The 18,463-nt window shown below is 40.7% G+C and overlaps 1 protein-coding gene across 5 annotated transcripts in view; it reads left to right on the top strand.

The window, feature by feature from the left end:
- Window positions 1–16,413, top strand: part of LOC116273159 (transforming acidic coiled-coil-containing protein 1-like) — a 47,357-nt gene extending 30,944 nt beyond the window's left edge. For 4 of the 5 annotated variants that reach the window (XM_031662126.1, XM_031662124.1, XM_031662127.1 and 1 more), the window contains 6 exons: window positions 2,115–2,191; window positions 3,940–3,983; window positions 5,990–6,150; window positions 6,994–7,100; window positions 10,065–10,185; window positions 11,322–11,481. In XM_031662126.1, the coding sequence (XP_031517986.1) occupies window positions 2,115–2,191; window positions 3,940–3,983; window positions 5,990–6,150; window positions 6,994–7,100; window positions 10,065–10,185; window positions 11,322–11,390 (579 nt within the window). In that variant the 3' untranslated portion in view covers window positions 11,391–11,481. Of the gene's footprint in view, window positions 1–2,114; window positions 2,192–3,939; window positions 3,984–5,989; window positions 6,151–6,993; window positions 7,101–10,064; window positions 10,186–11,321 lie in introns of all 5 variants that reach the window. The other variant, XM_031662122.1, reaches the window with a different exon arrangement.
- Window positions 16,414–18,463: the final 2,050 nt, after the last annotated feature.

Genomic DNA, 18,463 nt, shown 5'->3' with positions numbered 1-18,463 from the left:
ACCAGCAGGTAGATTGCATCTCTGCTGGCTCAAGTTATCCCAGGCTGGAAGTTCTTATTACCTGCAGCTTGTTTAGGTCGTAAAAAGGGCCCCCTATGGCAATGGTGCTGGAGTCCTGACATTCTGGTCTCCAGGGTAAAATGTTGACAATCTGAAATATTCTTAAGAATTTTGTACCCTTCTTTATCTTTCAGTCCTGACATTTAAAATATCTAATTTTGCCAGCTTTGCTCACATGTGTAACAAAATCAGTGCTTTTATTTTACGGAGGATATATGCTCATGCCTAAACATTTGTAATTTTTTTGCAGTAATACACAGTTGTTTCCTACTTTCATTCATTCTTTAAACAGTTCAACTCTCCGATTCCTGTATTGTGTTTCTTTAACAGCCTTTGTTCAAAATAGAACACTGCTAGGCCTTTCCTGGTTATCTGAAAAATATGAAAGACAATGTTGTGTACCATTGATCAGTTACCCACCCTCTCCTGTCCTATTTCTATGCTGTATTTTGTGTGTTTGGTTTGTGTGTTTCTTGACAATTCCACCTGTTCTTAAAGGACTGTGTGGTAATTTTATTTTTGTAGTTTTTAGTTATATAGTTTTTTTTAGTTTTAATTTTTATAGTATGCTGAAAGTGGTTAAGCACCTCAGCTGTAGGTCTTTTACAGCTTTATAAAATAGCATCAAGTTGGTAATGAGGGATGTCAGCTAGTCCTGTTTTCAAAACTTGGGAGCAGTGGTAAGAAGACCCACCAAAATCTTTTTTTTTTTTTGAGACAAAATCTTGGCACAGTAGCTCACACCTGTAATCTCAGCGCTTTGGGAGGCCAAGGCAGACAGATCACCTGAGTTCGGGAATTCGAGACTAGACTGACCAATATGGAGAAACCCTGTCTCTACTAAAAAAATATGAAATTAGCTGGGCGTGGTAGTACATGCCTGTAATCCCAGCTACTCGGGAGGCTGAGGCAGGAGAATCGCTTGAACCCGGGAGACAGAGGTGGTGGTGAGCCGAGATTGCGCCATTGCACTCCAACCTGGGCAACAAGAGCGAAACTCCATCTCAGAAAAATAAAAATAAAATAAAAGACAAGATCTCACTCTGTCACCCGGGTTGGAGTACAGTGGCACTAGCTCATTGCATCCTCGAACTCCTAGGGTCAAGCGATCCTCCTGCCTCAGCCGCCTGAGTGGCTGGGACTGCAAGCATGTGCCACTGTGCCTGGCCAAAATCTTGTAAATGAGAAAAATGACTTGATCTTTTTCCTGGGAGTTAAACTATGAGATCACCACCTAATGGATCAAAGTAAAGAGATGCCTGATTACCTGAAGAACACAGGATGCATCCTTCTATGTTCTTGAGATCCTAATAAATATAACGAAACTACCAATTAGGAAGAGAGAGGCACGGCCAGGGAAGTACAGTAAGTGGAGCGCCATGGCTGCCCGTGCAAGCCCTGCCCAGGGCAAATGGAGTTTGAGGCAATTAATTTAGAGTATTTCCTTCCAGTTAGCAAGAGCATCCCAAATATGAGCCTAGGTTCCAGGCTAACTAGCAAGACTCTACCGATGGTGCCAGATGCTATAGCTAGATGTAGCCAGCTCATCTGAGCCGCCTCCTTCTGACTCCGTTTTTATGAAGCTGTCAAAAATCTCTATAAAATGATAATGTGTTACTCATGCCAACTTCCAATGCTCTCATTTTGTGGCAGTTTCATTCTCTGGTGGCCTGGCATCAACCGTGATTACATGGCCTTAGAGTGAGTACCTGCCAGTCAGATGGCTCTGTTCTTGGTGTCTGTCCCAGTCAGGGCCTGGCCCTGCAGAGCTGAGAGCTAGACCCTGGACCAAGGTAAAGTTCACAGACGCTGTAAATACCACTTGGAATTTCTGGGAGATGTTCTACTCATCTTTATTCCCGTGGTTACATCCCAGCATCCTGTGTGGCTTAGAGTACACTTTTCCAAATGTTTACAAACATGAAATATTGAGGTTTATATTTCTAATATAGATTGAGTATCTTGGGTTAGACGTGGTTGTGTGCTATTTCAGTTCCCATTCTCAAATGCAAATTGTAATAGATTGGGTAAAACTAAGCTTTATTATACTTCAGATAATCACTAAAGAGATTGAAGCAAATGAATGGAAGAAGAAATATGAAGAGACCCGGCAAGAAGTTTTGGAGATGAGGTTAGACTGGAGGTTTGGGGAGGGGCTGGATACTTTTATGCACTGTTAGATTTGATACAGATGAAGTGATGACAGTGTTTGCTTGCCACAGAACCAAGTGTTGAGAGCTTGAAGGCTTTGCTGTTTGCATCTTGCTTTGTGATTGAGAATGTTATTTCAGGAGTTACTGCTAACCAGTTATTATATTCAAATACTGTAGTTTATCTTGTGTTGTCCAGAGCATAACATGTAAACAGAACCCACATAATTCTTATCTTCTTAGAAGAACTGACAGAAATTTGTATCAAAATATCCATTTAGAATACAGAAAAATAAGACTTATCCAATGATAGAGACATTGGAATTCATAATACTACCTTTTTTTTTTTTTTTTTTTTTTTTTTTTGAGGCAGGGCCTCACTCTGTCATCCAGGCTGGAGTGCAGTGGTGTGATCATGGCTCACTGCAGCCTCAGCCTCTTGGAATCAACTGATCCTCTCACCTCTGCCTCCCAAGTAGCTGGGACCACAGGCATGCGCCACCATGCCTGTGTAATTTTTTTTAGAGATGAGGTCTCACTCTGTTGCCCAGGCTGATTTCTAACTCCTGAGCTCAAGCAATGCACCTGCCTCAGCCTCCCAAAGTGCTGGGATTACAGGCATGAGCCACGGCACCTGGTCCGTAATACTTTTAAAAAATTAATTATGCATGAGAGTTTCAAATTACGTAACCACCAAATAGATGGTAGAAAGCTTGTTAACAAGAAACAAAATTGATTGACGTGAAATTAAAATCTTTTTATTTTTCCTCACTTTTAGAAAAGAGAGTTATGAGCCATGAAATGACTAAAGATGAAATCAAAGTAGAGAAGAAAAGGCATAAATAATTCACACACTGTGTGGTCAACACTTGAATGATTAAAAAACATTTTAAATATATCCCTCTAATTTGTTGCTCTTGTATTATTTGTCTTTTAAGCATTTCCTGGGTGTAAGGCCCTTTGCTGGGCTTGATGGAAAGGAAGGGACATTCCTGCTCTGAGAGAGTGGTAGCCATACATAATAACCAACTTGGATATGACGTCAAAAGTAATGGGGGCACCACTATGGAGGGCAGGGGAGGACGTGATGTGGCTCACAGAGCACCCAGCACTGGACTGGGTCAGAAGGACATTGTCACTCTTCACTAGAAGAAAGGTTAACCCAAGAGGATGATCTTTAAAGTCTTCGAATAAGTGAAATACTTTTGGAATTAGGTCACAAAATAAAACTTGTAACTGAATCAGAGGTAGTGTCTGAAAGGGTGGATTGAGGTCAGGAAAGCCTAAGGTCAGATCGCATCTCTCAGGAAGAGCCCAGAAGAATATCTTTAACTTAGTTTGTAAAAGATTGACTCGTCTAAGCAAAATGAATCTATTTCCTTGCGGTATTCAAATAGGTGCAAAGAGAAAGGGAAGGCAGTTGTTTCTATAAGTAAAATGTAAGTTTGACTAAACATAAAATCTTAACAGAAGATTTTTTGATCTTAAATCTTCTGTTAAAATCTTAACAGAAGATTTTTTTCTTAACCTTTTTTGAACCTTAAGAAACCTTATATAATGTAAAAAAAAAAAAAAAAGAGAGAGAGATAACAAGAGCCCCAAAGCAGATAAATGGATTACATAAATTGGTGGTATACGTTAATGTGCTTAATTGTTTGGGGCAGCATTTCTCCAACTTTCATTGTCTGAAAATCCTCCTCTGGTAATAAGTTCTTTTTTTCTCATTTAGGAAAATTGTAGCTGAATATGAAAAGACTATTGCTCAAATGATTGGTAAGGAGAACATTTTGTTTTACGAGGGTATGAGCCATAGGATCTGTCTTAGTCTATTCAGCCTGGTATAACAAAATACTGTAAGCTAGGTAGCTTATAAACAGCAAACATTTTTCATAGCTCTGGAGACAGGAAAGTTCAAGGTGCCCACAGATGAGATGTCTGGGGAGGGCCCATTCCTCATAGAAGGGGCTGGCTAGCTTTCTGGGGTCTCTTTTATAAGGACACTAATCCTGACATGATCGCCTCCCAAAATTCCCTTCCATGCCCACTCTCACCCTGAACATACTCACACACTGGGAATTAGGTTTCAATACATAATTCCCAGGGGTAGCATAAACCATAGCCGGATGCCTGGATGATTTTCAGACCATGTCACAAACTTTTGTCTGTCTGTCACTTAGATACAGTCGTCTCATTATTCGTGGGAGGTATGTTCTGTAAAGTTGCCACAAACACTGAATTAGTGAATACTAAACACTGCTCCTGGCCAGGCGTGGTGGCTCACACCTGTAATCCCAGCACTTTGGGAGGCCGAGATGGGTGGATCACCTGAGGTTGAGAGTTCGAAACCAGCCTGACCAACATGGAGAAACCCCATCTCTACTAATAATACAAAATTAGCTGGACGTGGTGGCGCATGCCTGTAATCCCAGCTACTCGGGAGGCTGAGGCAGGAGAATCACTTGAACCTGGGAGGCGGAGGTTGTGGTGAGCAGAGATCGTGCCATTGCACTCCAGCCTGGGCAACAAGAGCAAAACTCCATGTCAAAAAATAAGTAAATAAACACTGCTCCTAGGGGAAAGACAGAGTTAGATTCCTGCATCTGGCCACAACATTTTCATTGACTGATTGGTATATAACCTTGTCTTATGTGTGTTCCTGTTTAAAGACACCTTATTTAATATATATGGTTGATTCATTAACATTGAGGTCACAGTGGGCGGCACTTTGGCTCATATCTGAACACAGCTTCTGTAATGTATGTATTTTAAGGAGCCTCACTGTCTTCTTGTGCTTAGTATCACTAGACAGCACTGTAGCACTGCCCTTGGAGGCCACTCAGAACAGTGAGGTCTCCAGCAAAAGAACACAAATGCAACAAACGTGGCCCAAATAGACCACAAGAAGAACACTTGTTTATGGAATGAATCAAGAAGGCAGAGTATTGCTTTGTTCACTGTCAGCTGAGAGCGTGCATATCAGGTGACTAACGCATTTTTGCCACTCTGCACACATCCACAAATGACTATTGTAAGTCCAGGAGGATAGATTTGAGGATGACAAATTTTAGCAAGTAGGCGAATTGGGAAATATGTACTTGGTGAATAATGAGGGTCAACTGTAGTTAGGTTCATTTTAGAGGATGGCAGGCCTTGAATTCTGTGACTGTTGGTGGCCTGGTCACATCACTAACACCCGCTGGGAGCATCCTGTATTTTGGTGCAGGGTTCTTACTCTAGTGCAGGTTGTAATTTCTCTGCATCAGACCCAGTGGTGCCTTTACAAAACAACAAGATTGAGCCTCCTGCATTGAATTTAGAGTCTCTTCTCATCCATATCGTAAGGATCGACTCCCTAAACCAAAGTCTGGCCTTTCTCCACTAAATTACCGAAATGATACTTTCTACTGTCCACATCACCTAATACCTTCCCAGCTCCGGGCCTTACCACAGCTGTTCTTCTCTATAGAATATTCTCCTCCCAGGTAGCTGTATGGTTCACACCCTCATTTCTGTCCGGTCTCTGCTCAAATCTCTCCTCTGAGAGCGGGTACTTTCTGTACAGTAACAGCCCCCTCCTCACCCCCGTTCCCCCTTACCCTGCCTTGTTTTTTCCCCATCGCTTGTCACCACGCATCTCCCCCAACTACAATGTAAGCCGTGAGAGCAGGAACTTGGTCACATCCCCGGCTGTATCCCTATCACCGAGAACACTGCTTGGCTTCTAGGGAGTCTCTATTTGTTGAATAAATATGTCGTTCGTTTTGACTTGTGATTCCCAGAAGATGAACAAAGGACAAGTATGACCTCTCAGAAAAGCTTCCAGCAACTGACCATGGAGAAGGAACAGGCCCTGGCCGACCTTAACTCTGTGGAAAGGTCCCTTTCTGATCTCTTCAGGAGATACGAGAACCTGAAAGGCGTTCTGGAAGGGTTCAAGAAGGTAGAGTGTTTTTTCCCTCTGTTCCGGGTATATTTCCAATAGTGTATTTCCTTGGTAACTGGTCATCAAATACATATGCCAGAGGTTGTGGGTATCCTTCTAAATAGGAGCTCAGGACCTACTGGCCTTGTATCCTCTATTCCAGTGAAGCTGGATTTTTCCACATTTTTCCTTCTTTGGTTGTTCAGGCATCTGGCCCAATGGGTGGCCATGTCTTGGCCATTCCTCTCCTGTGTCAAGCCAATAAACCCCAGGCTGTGGCGTAGACTGCAAGAGCTATTAATTGAACCCTCAGACCTCAGGTGAATTCTAGAAATGTTCTTTCTGATAATTCACCATTTCAGTTTTCGTAAAAGGGATTAGAAGGAATTCCATGTCACTGAAAAATTCAAGCTGCATATTCTAGAAGAATTAAGTATAATATTTCAAATTTAGATATAAATGGGCCTGTTGATTTAATTTAGCTTTACCATATCAACCAGACACAATTATAGCAAGGAAATGTCTTTATTTTCATATTAAAATAAAAATGAAACTGGCCAGTTTATCAAATATGGAAGTCAAATTGCCATTCAGTTTTGAATAACTGCCTTCCTAAAGTAGGCATATTGGTATAACTGACCCTTACTGTATGATATTGAAAATTAACACATGAAGACATTATGTAGAATTTCCTCAATGAGAATTACATGTGGCTATTTCAAATTACTGCAGAGTATGAATAAAAGGCAGATATCTGAGTTAATTCGATTTTTCCATTCTTTAAAAAACGAAAACTCTGATACATGGTAGATTAGAAGAAACAAAATGGCCTGTTTAGTTTCAATTTTTGCTTTGGAACAGAATGAAGAAGCCTTGAAGAAATGTGCTCAGGATTACTTAGCCAGAGTTAAACAAGAGGAGCAGCGATACCAGGCCCTGAAAATCCACGCAGAAGAAAAACTGGACAAGTAAGAACTTGTAAATTTTGAATTTCACTCTTCATGATGTTGTGGGAAGATTGACAGAGGAAAAAAAAATTCACTGTTTTGCAACTCCAGGTTGTATTTGTATGTGTTTATTTCACTTTTTAAACCCCTTTCCCATTGTTAAAACGTTAAAAAGTAAGAAAAGGTATATCCGCTCCTGCCTCCTTCCACTGGATTCCCATCTTTCTCTATGCCAGGTAATCACTGTTGTTAGTTTCTGTTTTTTCTTCCCATTAAAATTTTTTTCTCCTTTTTTATATGATTATAGCATACTTTGCTGTTTTTGCTTAGCAATATAATTTTGAGAATCTTTCCCTGTCAGTGCAAGAAGAGCTTCCTCTTTTTTTTTCTAATGGTATTCCATTGTTGGAATGTATCATTTATTTAACAGTCCCCTCCTGTTAGCCATTAAAGTTAATTCAAATGTCTTGCTGCCACAGACAGTGCTGTAGTAAGTGACCTGGTAGGTGATCGTTTTGCATGCCTGTGAGTTATCTTTATGATCTGTATGTTAGAAAAGGAATTGCTAGACCAAAGCATATATGAATTTATAATTGTAAGTGTTGTTAGATTGGCCCCATTAGACTTTTATCATTTTATAGCCTTATATAATACATGAGAGCATCTCTTTTTTCTGCAGCTATGCCAACAGATCAACGTTTTTGTTTTCTGCAAATCAAATAGGTGAAAATGATATTTCAACATAGGTATTTGGTTTTGGCAAGCAACAGAGCAGTCATTTATTTATTTATTTATTTAATTTTTATTTTTTTGAGACGGAGTTTCGCTCTGTCACCCAGGCTGGAGTGGAGCAGTGTGATCTAGGCTCACTGCAACCTCCGTCTCCCGGGTTCAAGCAATCCTGCCTCAGCCTCCCAAGTAGCTGGGATTACAGGCACACGCCACCACACCCAGCTAATTTTTTGTATTTTTAGTAGAGACAGGGTTTCACCATGTTGGCCAGGCTGGCGTGGAACTCCTGACCTCAAGTGATCCGCCTGCCTCAGCTTCCCAAAGTGCTGGGATTACAGGTGTGAGCCACTGCGCCCAGCCCCAGAGCATTTATTTTAATGTAATTTTGATTTGCATTTATCTTATGAATGAAATTGAATATATTTCAGCATTTATTAATATATTTGCTTTACTATGAATTACTCTATTCTTTGCCCATTTTCCTATTGTCAGTTTATATATTTTATATATTAGGGACACCAACCCTTTGTGATAAGAATTTTGAATAATTTTTCAAGTTTATCATTTGTCTTTTGCCTCTGCCTGTGGTGTTTTTTGATATTCAGAAATTTACTTTTATGTGCTGAAATGTATTAGTCATTTCTTTTACAGCGTCTGGATTCCTTGTCATAGTAACAAGTATCTTCCCCATGCTGGATAGAAAATATTCTACCATGTTTTACTTACACATTTTGGCTTAGTTTTTTTAATCCTTAAATCTAATGCATTTGGAGTTTATCCTGGGGAGTGTTATCCAACTTGATTTTTTGTTTTTTTTGGGACAGAGTCTCACTCTGTCACCCATGCTGGAGTGCAGTGGCACAATGTCAGCTCACTGCAACCTCCACCTCCTGGGTTCAAGCGATTCTTCTGCTTCAGCCTTCCGAGGAGCTGGAATTGCAGGCACCCGCCACCATGCCCAGCTAATTTTTGTATTTTTAGTAGAGACGGGGTTTTGCCATGTTGGGCAGGCTGGTCTCGAACTTCTGACCTCAAGTGATCCACCCGCCTTGGTCTCCCCAAGTGCTGGGGTTACAGGCATGAACCACTGCACCTGGCCTCCAACTTGACTTTTTAACTAAAAGGTAATACATACTTCTACATTTTGATGCCTAAATTTCTATTTGTAGAAACAGAAGTTCCCCTGCCCCCTTCCCACTCCCATAGTACTGTATTAGGTTTCTTGTGTATTCTTCTCCATAGGTTATACAGATCCCTCTATGTATTATACATAGGTTTATTGTATATCCCTCTAGTCTTTTCATTGTGTCTGTATAAATACTATGATTTTGAACTATAAAAAATATTTACAATATTGGAATCACATTAGACAAATTTCCTTTTTCCCTCAATAGCATATCATGGCCATTTTTTCATGTCAGAACATACAGCTGAATCTCATTCTTTTTATTAGGTCATGGAACTCTAGCGTTTCTTTATTGATGGGCACTTAGTTACAAACTTTCTTCCATTGAAGGTAACACTACAGCGAACGTCCTGTGCACTCATCATTGTGCCAGGTGGAAGTATTTCTGTGAATACATAACTGAAAGTGGGATTGCTGCGTTGGAGGGCGTGTACACTTTAAGTTGTCCTGGTGACTACCGCATTGCCTGCCACAGGGCAGCGCCAGTTTCCAACCGCCCATTGGCACATGAGCCTGCCTGTCTCCTTGTATCTTGGCCCACACAGGACTATCCTTGTTAATTTTTGCCAATTCAATCAATTTTCAAAGCTTATCATTTTAATTTACATGCCTCTGATTACTAATGAGGCTTTAGCATCCTTTCATCAGTTTACTGGCTGTTCATCAACTGACATTTATGGTTTTTAAGAATGTCTTTCACTTCTCATTAATAAACTCATTCCCTGTAGGCCTGTGTCTCACAGATGTCAGTGGTTAGTATCCTGACTCTAGCTGTGATTGTCTCCAAAATTATCCAGTCCGCTTTTGTACTGGGCTATAAAAAAAAAAAAAATCTAAGACTGTTGTAGAAACCATTTGCTGTGAGATACAAATTTTGAAGTTGTAAATTGAATTTTTATAAATTAAAATGGGATTATTTAGGTCACCGATTTTTGTGTTTTCTTTTATCATGCAGTCAATTCTTTGGGGGCTGTGCCTCCCAGATGTCAGTGGTTAGTATCCTGGCTTTGACTAGTGGCTAATCATGTGCTTTTTGTCTCTTTATTCCACCCAAACACCATAAACAGAGCCAATGAGGAGATTGCGCAGGTTCGAACAAAAGCGAAGGCTGAGAGTGCAGCTCTCCATGCTGGACTCCGGAAAGAGCAGATGAAGGTGGAGTCCCTGGAAAGGGCCCTACAGCAGAAGGTACAGAAAGGGGCCTGATCTGGGTGGCCACAGAGACGTTTGGTTTTCCTCCTCAGCAGTGACTCGCTTATGACAGATGTGGGTGAAAGAGGCCTTGGCTTTCTGCTCAGACACTTCAGTCCATCTCCTTTCTGAACTGATCCAGGTGGAAACAAACAAGTCAAACCATTAAATTTACAAGCACATCATGCGGAAATCATCCCTAGGCAGGGTGCAGAGAGGAAGTTGCATTTTAACTGAAGTTCAGAACACCTTCCTAGTTGGGGTCTTGAGACTGCCTTTCTTTCTTTCTTTTTGTTTTTATGCAGTATATTAATATGAAGCCATCTCCCCCTTCATTGCTTTAGATCAGTGGTTTGCAGTTGGGGGCAGTTTTGCCCTCCAGGGGGTGTTAGGTGTTAGGTAATGTGTGGAGATATATTTGTTTGGTTGTCACCACTGGGAGATGCTATTGGTATAAAGTGCAGGAGGCCAGGGATGCTGTTAAACATCCTGCAATGCACAGGACAGCCCCTGACAACCCACTTATCCATCCTAAAACATCAGCAGTGCTGCTTTGAGAAACTGCTATAGATCAGTGAAAACCAGGACTAGCAACAATCCCTGTTTCTCACTAAGCAATTTTTAGCTTTCCATTTTCATATGTCTCCGGTGTATTTTCCTTACTGCGTTTCCAATTATGTACTCATACCTGTGCCATCCATTCATCAAGAGCAGGAGTTTTTATCACAGGGTCTGATAGCCCCTAGAATGGTGCTCCGTAGGAGATTCAGACTCCAGCATCCCTGGAGATGCTAATGGATTGAGTGAGACCCAGATACTTATGTTTTTGACAAGTACCCCAGATAATTCCTCTGATAACAAGAGAATTGGGGAACTAAGAGATTCATGGACAAGTTTCAGAGGGCTGGTGACTGTCTTCACCCTTTACTCAATTTAAGCATGATTTTATGAGTACATTGTTTTTGAGATGTGTAGCCTTTTTTTCTTTAAAGCATCTCTGATGTAGAAAAGTTAAAAATCACTGAATTGGGATGTCTAGGGTAGGGTATATCCAGACTTGGGACTAGTTAACTCTATTTGCCTTTATTTCAGAATACAAAGTGGCCTGCGTAATTGTGTCTTTTGTCTTTCAGAACCAAGAAATTGAAGAACTGACAAAAATCTGTGATGAGCTGATTGCAAAGCTGGGAAAGGCTGACTGAGACTCCCCCTGTTAGCTCAACAGATCTGCATTTGGCTGCTTCTCTTGTGACCACAATTATCTTGCCTTATCCAGGAATAATCGCCCCTTTGCAGAGAAAAAAAAAAAAAAACTTAAAAAAAGCACATGTCTACTGCTGCCTGTCCCGCTTTGCTGCCAATGCAACAGCCCTGGAAGAAACCCTAGAGGGTTGCGTAGTCTAGAAAGGAGTGTGACCTGACAGTGCTGGAGCCTTCCAGTTCCCCATATGAAGGTTCCATTAGGCTGCTGAGTTTGGGTTTGTGATTTCTTTATGTTTAGTTTGTTTTAAAGTCATCTTTACTTTCCCAAATGTGTTAAAATTTGTAGCTCCTCTTTGGGGTCTTCTACACCACCTGTCTGATTTTTTTTTGTGATCTATTTAATCTTTTAATTTTTTAATATCAGTGGTTTTATTTAAGGAGACAATTTGGCCTATTGTTACTTCCAGTTTATAATCAAGAAGGGGCTCTGGGTCCCCTTTTATTACACACACACTCACACACATACATGTATATTTATAGATGCTGCTACTCTTTTCCCTGAAGCATAGTCAAGTAAGAACTTGTCTACAGAAGGACGTATTTCCTTCGATGTGAGACCCTATTTTGAAATAGAGTCCTGACTCAGAACACCAACTTAAGAATTTGGGGGATTAAAGATATGAAGACCACAGTCTTGGGTTTTCATGTCTGCAGAAGACTATTTGCCATGACATTTTGTTACCCTGGTATTTGGACACTCCTCAGCTTTAATGGGTGTGGCCCCTTTAGGGTTAGTCCTCAGACTGATGGTAGTATCTGCTTTCTGCATGAACGGCAATATGGGAGGCCCTCCAAGCTAGGGTTTGGCAAATCTGCCCTAGAGTCATTTACTCTCCTCTGCCTCCATTTGTTGATACAAAATCAACATTTAGTCTTCATTATCTTTTTTTTTTTTTTTTTGAGACAGAGTTTTGATCTATTTTAAATATGTGAAGAAAATCTACTTGTAAAAGGCTCAGATCTTAATTAAAAGGTAGCACCGTTACCAATTATAAGGCGAAGAAATGTTTTTTTCCCATTGTTCTTCAGATGTTGAAAAGAAAGCAAAAATTACCTTCTAACTTAAGACAGAATTTTTAACAAAATGAGCAGTAAAAGTCACGTGAACCACTCCAAAAATCAGTGCATTTTGCGTATTTTTAAACAAAGACAGCTTGAATACTGAGAAGAGGAGTGCAAGGAGAAGGTCTGTACTAACAAAGCCAAATTCCTCAAGCTCTTACTGGACTCAGTTCAGAGTGGTGGGCCATTAACCCCAACATGGAATTTTTCCATATAAATCTCAATCAATTCCCTTTCATTTGAATAGGCAAACCCAAATCCATGCAAGTGTTTTAAAGCACTCTCCTCTTAATCTTACACCCTGAAAGTCTTCATGGTGATATGCACTATATTCAGTATATATATGTTTTCCTATTTCTCTTGTAAAACTATTGCATGATCCAACTTCAGCAATGAATTGTGCCTAGTGGAGAACCTCTATAGATCTTAAAAAATGAATTTTTCTTTAGCAGTGTGTTACTCACATGGGTGCAATCTTTAGCCCCAGGGAGGTCAATAATGTCTTTTAAAGCCAGAAGTCACATTTTACCAATATGCATTTATCATAATTGGTGCTTAGGCTGTATTTTCAAGCCTATTGTCTTAACATTTTGTATAAAAAAGAACAACAGAAATTATCTGTCGTTTGAGAAGTGGCTTGACAATCATTTGAGCTTTGAAAGCAGTCGCTTGTGGTGTAATATGAATGCTGTCCTAGTGGTCATAGTACCAAGGGCATGTGTCTCCCCTTGGTCTAACTGATTTCCTCTTTAGTCCTCTACTGCTAAAGAAGTTAATTTTGCATTTTGCAGAAACGTTGATTGCTAAATCTTTTTGCTGCTGTGTTTTGGTGTTTTCATGTTTACTTGTTTTATATTGATCTGTTTTAAGTATGAAAGGCTTATAGTGGCCTCCACTGTAAATCTATAGTCATCTTTTTAAGCTTATTGTGTTTAAGAAAGTAGCTATGTGTTAAACAGAGGTAACGGCAGTCCTTCCCTAGCACACTGGTGGAAGAGAACCCTTAAGAACCTGACCCCAGTGAATGAAGCTGATGCACAGGGAGACAGGGAGCACCAGAGTACCCTCGTTAAGTGATACTTGCCCTGGCCTCTTAGCCATGACCATTACAAGGAAATATCCCCCATTCTAACTTAACAGATGCCGCCTCTCCAAAGAGAATTAAAATGTAGCTTGTACAGATCAAGAGAATATACTGGGCAGAATGAAGTATGTTTGTTTATTTTTCTTTAAAATAAAAAAGGGTTTTGGAACTCCGGAGAGTAAGAATATAGTATAGAGTTTGCCTCAACATGTATGAGGGCCAAATAACATGCTAGCTAGGCAATAATAAACCCTGTTACAGAAGAGAAAAAGAGCCGGGCACAGTGGCTTATTCCCGTAATCCCAACACTGTGGAAGGCCGAGGCAGGAGGTTCGCCTGAGGCCAGGAGTTTGAGACCTACCTAGGCAACATGACGAAACCTTGTCTCTACCAAAAATATAAAAATTAGCTGGGCATGGTGGCACATGCCTGTGGTCCCAGCTACTTGGGAGGCTGAGGTGGGAGGATCACTTGAGCCTGGGAGGTCAAGGCTGCAGTGAACCATGATCATGCCACTGCACTCCATCTTGGGTGACAGCAAGATCTTGTCTCAAAAAAACAAGAAAAAAAAAAAAAGAAAAAACAAACCAGAAGTGAAAAAGGAAAGTAGAAGGCAGCTGTTGGCCTAGATGGTGGTTTGGGAATATTAGGTGATCCTGTTGAGATTCTGGATCCAGAGCAATTTCTTTAGCTTTTGACTTTGCCAAAGTGTAGATAGCCTTTATCCAGCAGTATTTTAATTGGGGAATGCAACATGAGGCCGACTGAACAATTTCCCCCGTGGCTGCCCGGATAGTCACAGTCAAGGTTAGAGGAGTCTCCTTCCAGCCAGTGACCTACCCAAACCTTTTGTTCTATAAAACTGCTCTGGAAATACTGGGAAGCCCAGTTTCTCACGTGGTTTCTAGCTTCTTCGACTCAGCCCAAATTAGGAAGTACAGAAGCACATGATGTTGAAAAACCTAGGATTTGGCAGCCTTCCAGAATGGTATGGAATCTGAGGGAAGATTTATGTTTCGTTTTGGAGGACAGCTCAAGTTGAATTTTCTTTCTAGCCAGTTACCCTTTCAACCTACCCATACTTTGTACAGCTCTCACACAAATACTTAGATATTTATTAGACAGCCCTGAATTCGTTCTAATTATAAACAGGGAGAGTAAACCGCCCCCAAATGTTCCTGGGCTGGGTAAAAGCAGCTGGAGTGAAGCACTCCTTTTCCATAAAGGTAACAAAGGGTTCAGTGGTTACTCTAAGTTCAAAAGGGTTTTTTAAGAGCAAGCATTGGTTAAGTCTGTGTATACTGATTGGAAGTGATTCAGCACATTCTTTTTTAGTGGAGTAAAATTTCTGAAGCCCCCTTTTAACTTCCTTTTGGTTTTTCATTATAACTGGTAGCCATCTCATGAACTGTCTCTGACTGTTGTCTCTGCCGTCATGTGATTGTGAGCTTGCTCTCTGACATGCATTTCTGACTTTATCCTGTTGTTGGGAAGATAGAAACTAGGTTTTGAAAGATTACATGATTCAAGTGAGGGATTTTAAAGTAAAGATGTGTATATCCTGAAGAATCTAAAAGATAACAGATTATTATTATTTGCTTATGAAAGAACAATATAGTCTGGGAATCCCAGAATGTCAAGCCAAAGGTCTAAGAAGTCTTATCTTCTTCAAATATTTTAATAAAGAAGTATTTCAAGGAGATATCTGCCCAGAAAGGTTTGACTGGCCTCCAGATTCCAGTTATTTTTAAAAAGCAATTTACCACTAAATCCTTGAGTCTCCATAGAGTAACAGTAAAGAAACTAATATAACGGACTCTCCTCTCAAAGGATCTCCTCTGGAAGAGGGTATCAGCGGCAGCATTCTCCAGGGAAGACCCATCCCCTAGTGCCAGAGCTTGCATCCTGGAGACTAAAGATTGCACTTTTCGTAGTTTTTCGTCCAAATGCAATCCCATTTCTGTGCCTCTTCGCATGCAGTTAGATTTGGACAAACAAGATTCCTAAGGAATGACTTTATTAACTATAATATGGTTACATCTATTATATAAATATATATATTCTGGTTATAGTTCTAATATGGAGATGTTGCGTGCAATGCTGGCCTGTGGCAGTCTGTGTAATGCTTTAACTTGTATGGAGGAGGCCAGACTCAGAGCTGAGATGTGGCCTGAACCTTCCCTGTATCGATCCTTTAATTTAGAACTCTCAAGATGCCACTTTCTCCCCCTCTGCCTTTTAGTGGTATCTGAAATAGACTCAAAACAGTAATTTCCTGGTCACATCATTAACTGCTAATTCTATATTTATAAAGAATTTTCAGATGGACATATACAAATCTGAACTCAAACCATCCCCAGTCCAGATACAGGGCAGCGTGTAGGTGACCACACCAGAGCCTCAGCCTTGGTCCTTCTCAGCCATCGGGATAGGAACCAGGCATTTCTTTTAAATCTCAGAGGTAGCAGTAAACTTTTCAGTATTGCTGTTAGCAAGTGTGTGTTTGCCAATAGATATCCATTATACTAATGTGCCAAGTAAATGTTCATTGCACATCTGCTTCCACTGTGTCCCCACGGGTGCCATGAAGTGTGTGAGGAACCCCTCATCTGGAGGGATGAGCGCTGCATTGACTACTGCTATCAGGATTGTGTTGTGTGGAATATTCATCTACATAAATTTTATATGCACAGTAATTTCCCTTTTTATATGTCAAGTAACTATTTGTAAAAGTTATACTCACAAATTATTATAATGATTACTAATATATTTTTTCCATGTTTCATTGCCTGAATAAAAACTGTTTACCACTGTTAGATTTGGGAGTGTGTGTGTGTGTATGTGGTGTTGGTACTTTTCCTGGTTATAAGTTATCCCTGAATGTGAAAATTTGTGGCAACCCTGCTTTTATGAGCCCCATATTTCAACCTAAAAATAGGAAAGATCACATTTTCTCTACACTCATTTTATGCATGTGGTTGGGTGTGTAACTAAAAACAAAACAAACTTTGGAATTCGGATACTGCCATGTAGATGTCGTGCCTTTGCATCTGTGCAAACAAAGTTTTTAGCTGGGTGCTTCTTGGTTTTGCTTAGAGACTGGTTGTCTGCCCTGGCATTTTTCAAGTCACCCCAAGCTTTCTGACTCGAAGGACCTGGGGTAAGGCAGAACTATGTAAATAGTGCAGAGCAAAGAGTTGCTGTGTTTTGTTTCTTCTAGGTTCAATGCAGTACCAGGAATAACTTTTTAAATACTAGCTAAGCCAGCTGTCCGCTTTAAAGGGATAGGAGATGGGGCAGGAAATTTTGTGGGTTGTGTTACAGGAAAAGACAAATTAAGAGGGTAGTTAAGGCTTCGTTTTACAACTAGCTGGAGATCCACTTAGGAAAATCAGAGAACTATCACTTTTCTTGCTGTTTGCCACATCTTCAGACAGTGTAGCCTCTACAGTCCTCAAAAGGCATATTTCTCACTCCTGTGCTCCTGAATCACCAGGAGAGAATCTTCTAAAAGTCTGTGATGGAGATTGCCATTTGCAGAATGTGAAACACAGTAGAAATCTGTTTCTGAGAATTACTGAGAAGAATAAGGTGGAAATTAACCTTGCTACTCTCTGACAGGATTGTATTCTTAGATAATTTAAGACCACCAATGTTTTTCATACTTTTACAAATAGGGGATCATGGGGCCTGCTTCATGGAATTTGTTACAGATGAAAATGAATATATGTGAACTTGGTCATGACACAAAATGACTTTCTTGCTGTGGCCAATGGTGAAAGCATGAAAAACCCTGATCTAGCCAACTGAAGTCCTTTCACAATGGAAACAGGCCCAGTGGGAGAAACAATGAAGCCAAGATCCCATGGCTTGTTTGTCAGTAAACATTGTTGCCCTCGCTCAAATGAGGGAAAAAAAATTAATTGCCACTTAGTTCTTTTCAAGCTCTTGAAATCCAAGTCCTAGGTTTGGGTAGTATTTATATCATTTTCCAAGTTTGTAGGCACTTAAGGACCAATGAAAGCCAAATACCTTTTTCTCAACATTAATTAATTCATTCACTCATTTATTTGCAGAGTTTAAAGTGAAACACGAAAAGTTTGAGGGACAGTTAGCCAAAGAAATTGTTTTTACGTTTTATTGAAACAGCATTTAAATATAAATAATAGGGGAATGAAAATGATTCTTCCCGAGAAGAAAGCCATCCCTAGGTTACATTTCTTGATTTTTTTTTTTTTGGGGGGGGAGTCAAGGACATTTATTTCACATTCACACAGCTGTACATTTCTATAAAGAATGTGGGGCTGAAATATTTACAGTCATCTCTTGCCCATGCCCAGGCTGCCTCTCTCTCCTGGCACCCCGTGCCTGGAGACAGCCTGCAGACACAGATGTGCAAACCCAGCTTGGTCTTTCCTGCGCACTCCCTGATGCTCAGGCAGAGCAGCCAGTGGTCCCTGGGACTCCACGAGCCTCGCCCACTCCGTCCTCTGAGGCCGAAGGCACGGCAGGCCACAGGGAATTCGCTGCTCCACTGCAGTGACAGAGGCTGTAGCAGGCAGCAGCCCACACTTGCGGGCCCCGGGCAGTAGCTGCCAGCTTGGGAATGCAGAAGGAAGCAGGGAGGCTGCCACTCGCTCCGGCTGCCCCCCAATTCACATTTCTTGAAAGAAAAAATGTAGTTGTGAGTTGTTGGTTGGTTATTATCTAAGTGAGTTATTGCCTGAGAGTGGAGAGATAGTGGTGCTTACGATCTATGAGATAAATCTAACCCGAACAGGCCTGTATTTTCTGCTGGTTTGTTTGTTTGTTTGTTTGTTTGTTTTTTGAGACGGATTCTCACTCTGCTGCCCAGGCTGAAGTGCA

This window comes from Papio anubis, unplaced genomic scaffold (assembly GCF_008728515.1).
Source record: "Papio anubis isolate 15944 unplaced genomic scaffold, Panubis1.0 scaffold404, whole genome shotgun sequence".
Classification (NCBI taxonomy): Eukaryota; Metazoa; Chordata; class Mammalia; order Primates; family Cercopithecidae; genus Papio; species Papio anubis.
This window is presented reverse-complemented; position numbering and strand designations above follow the sequence as displayed.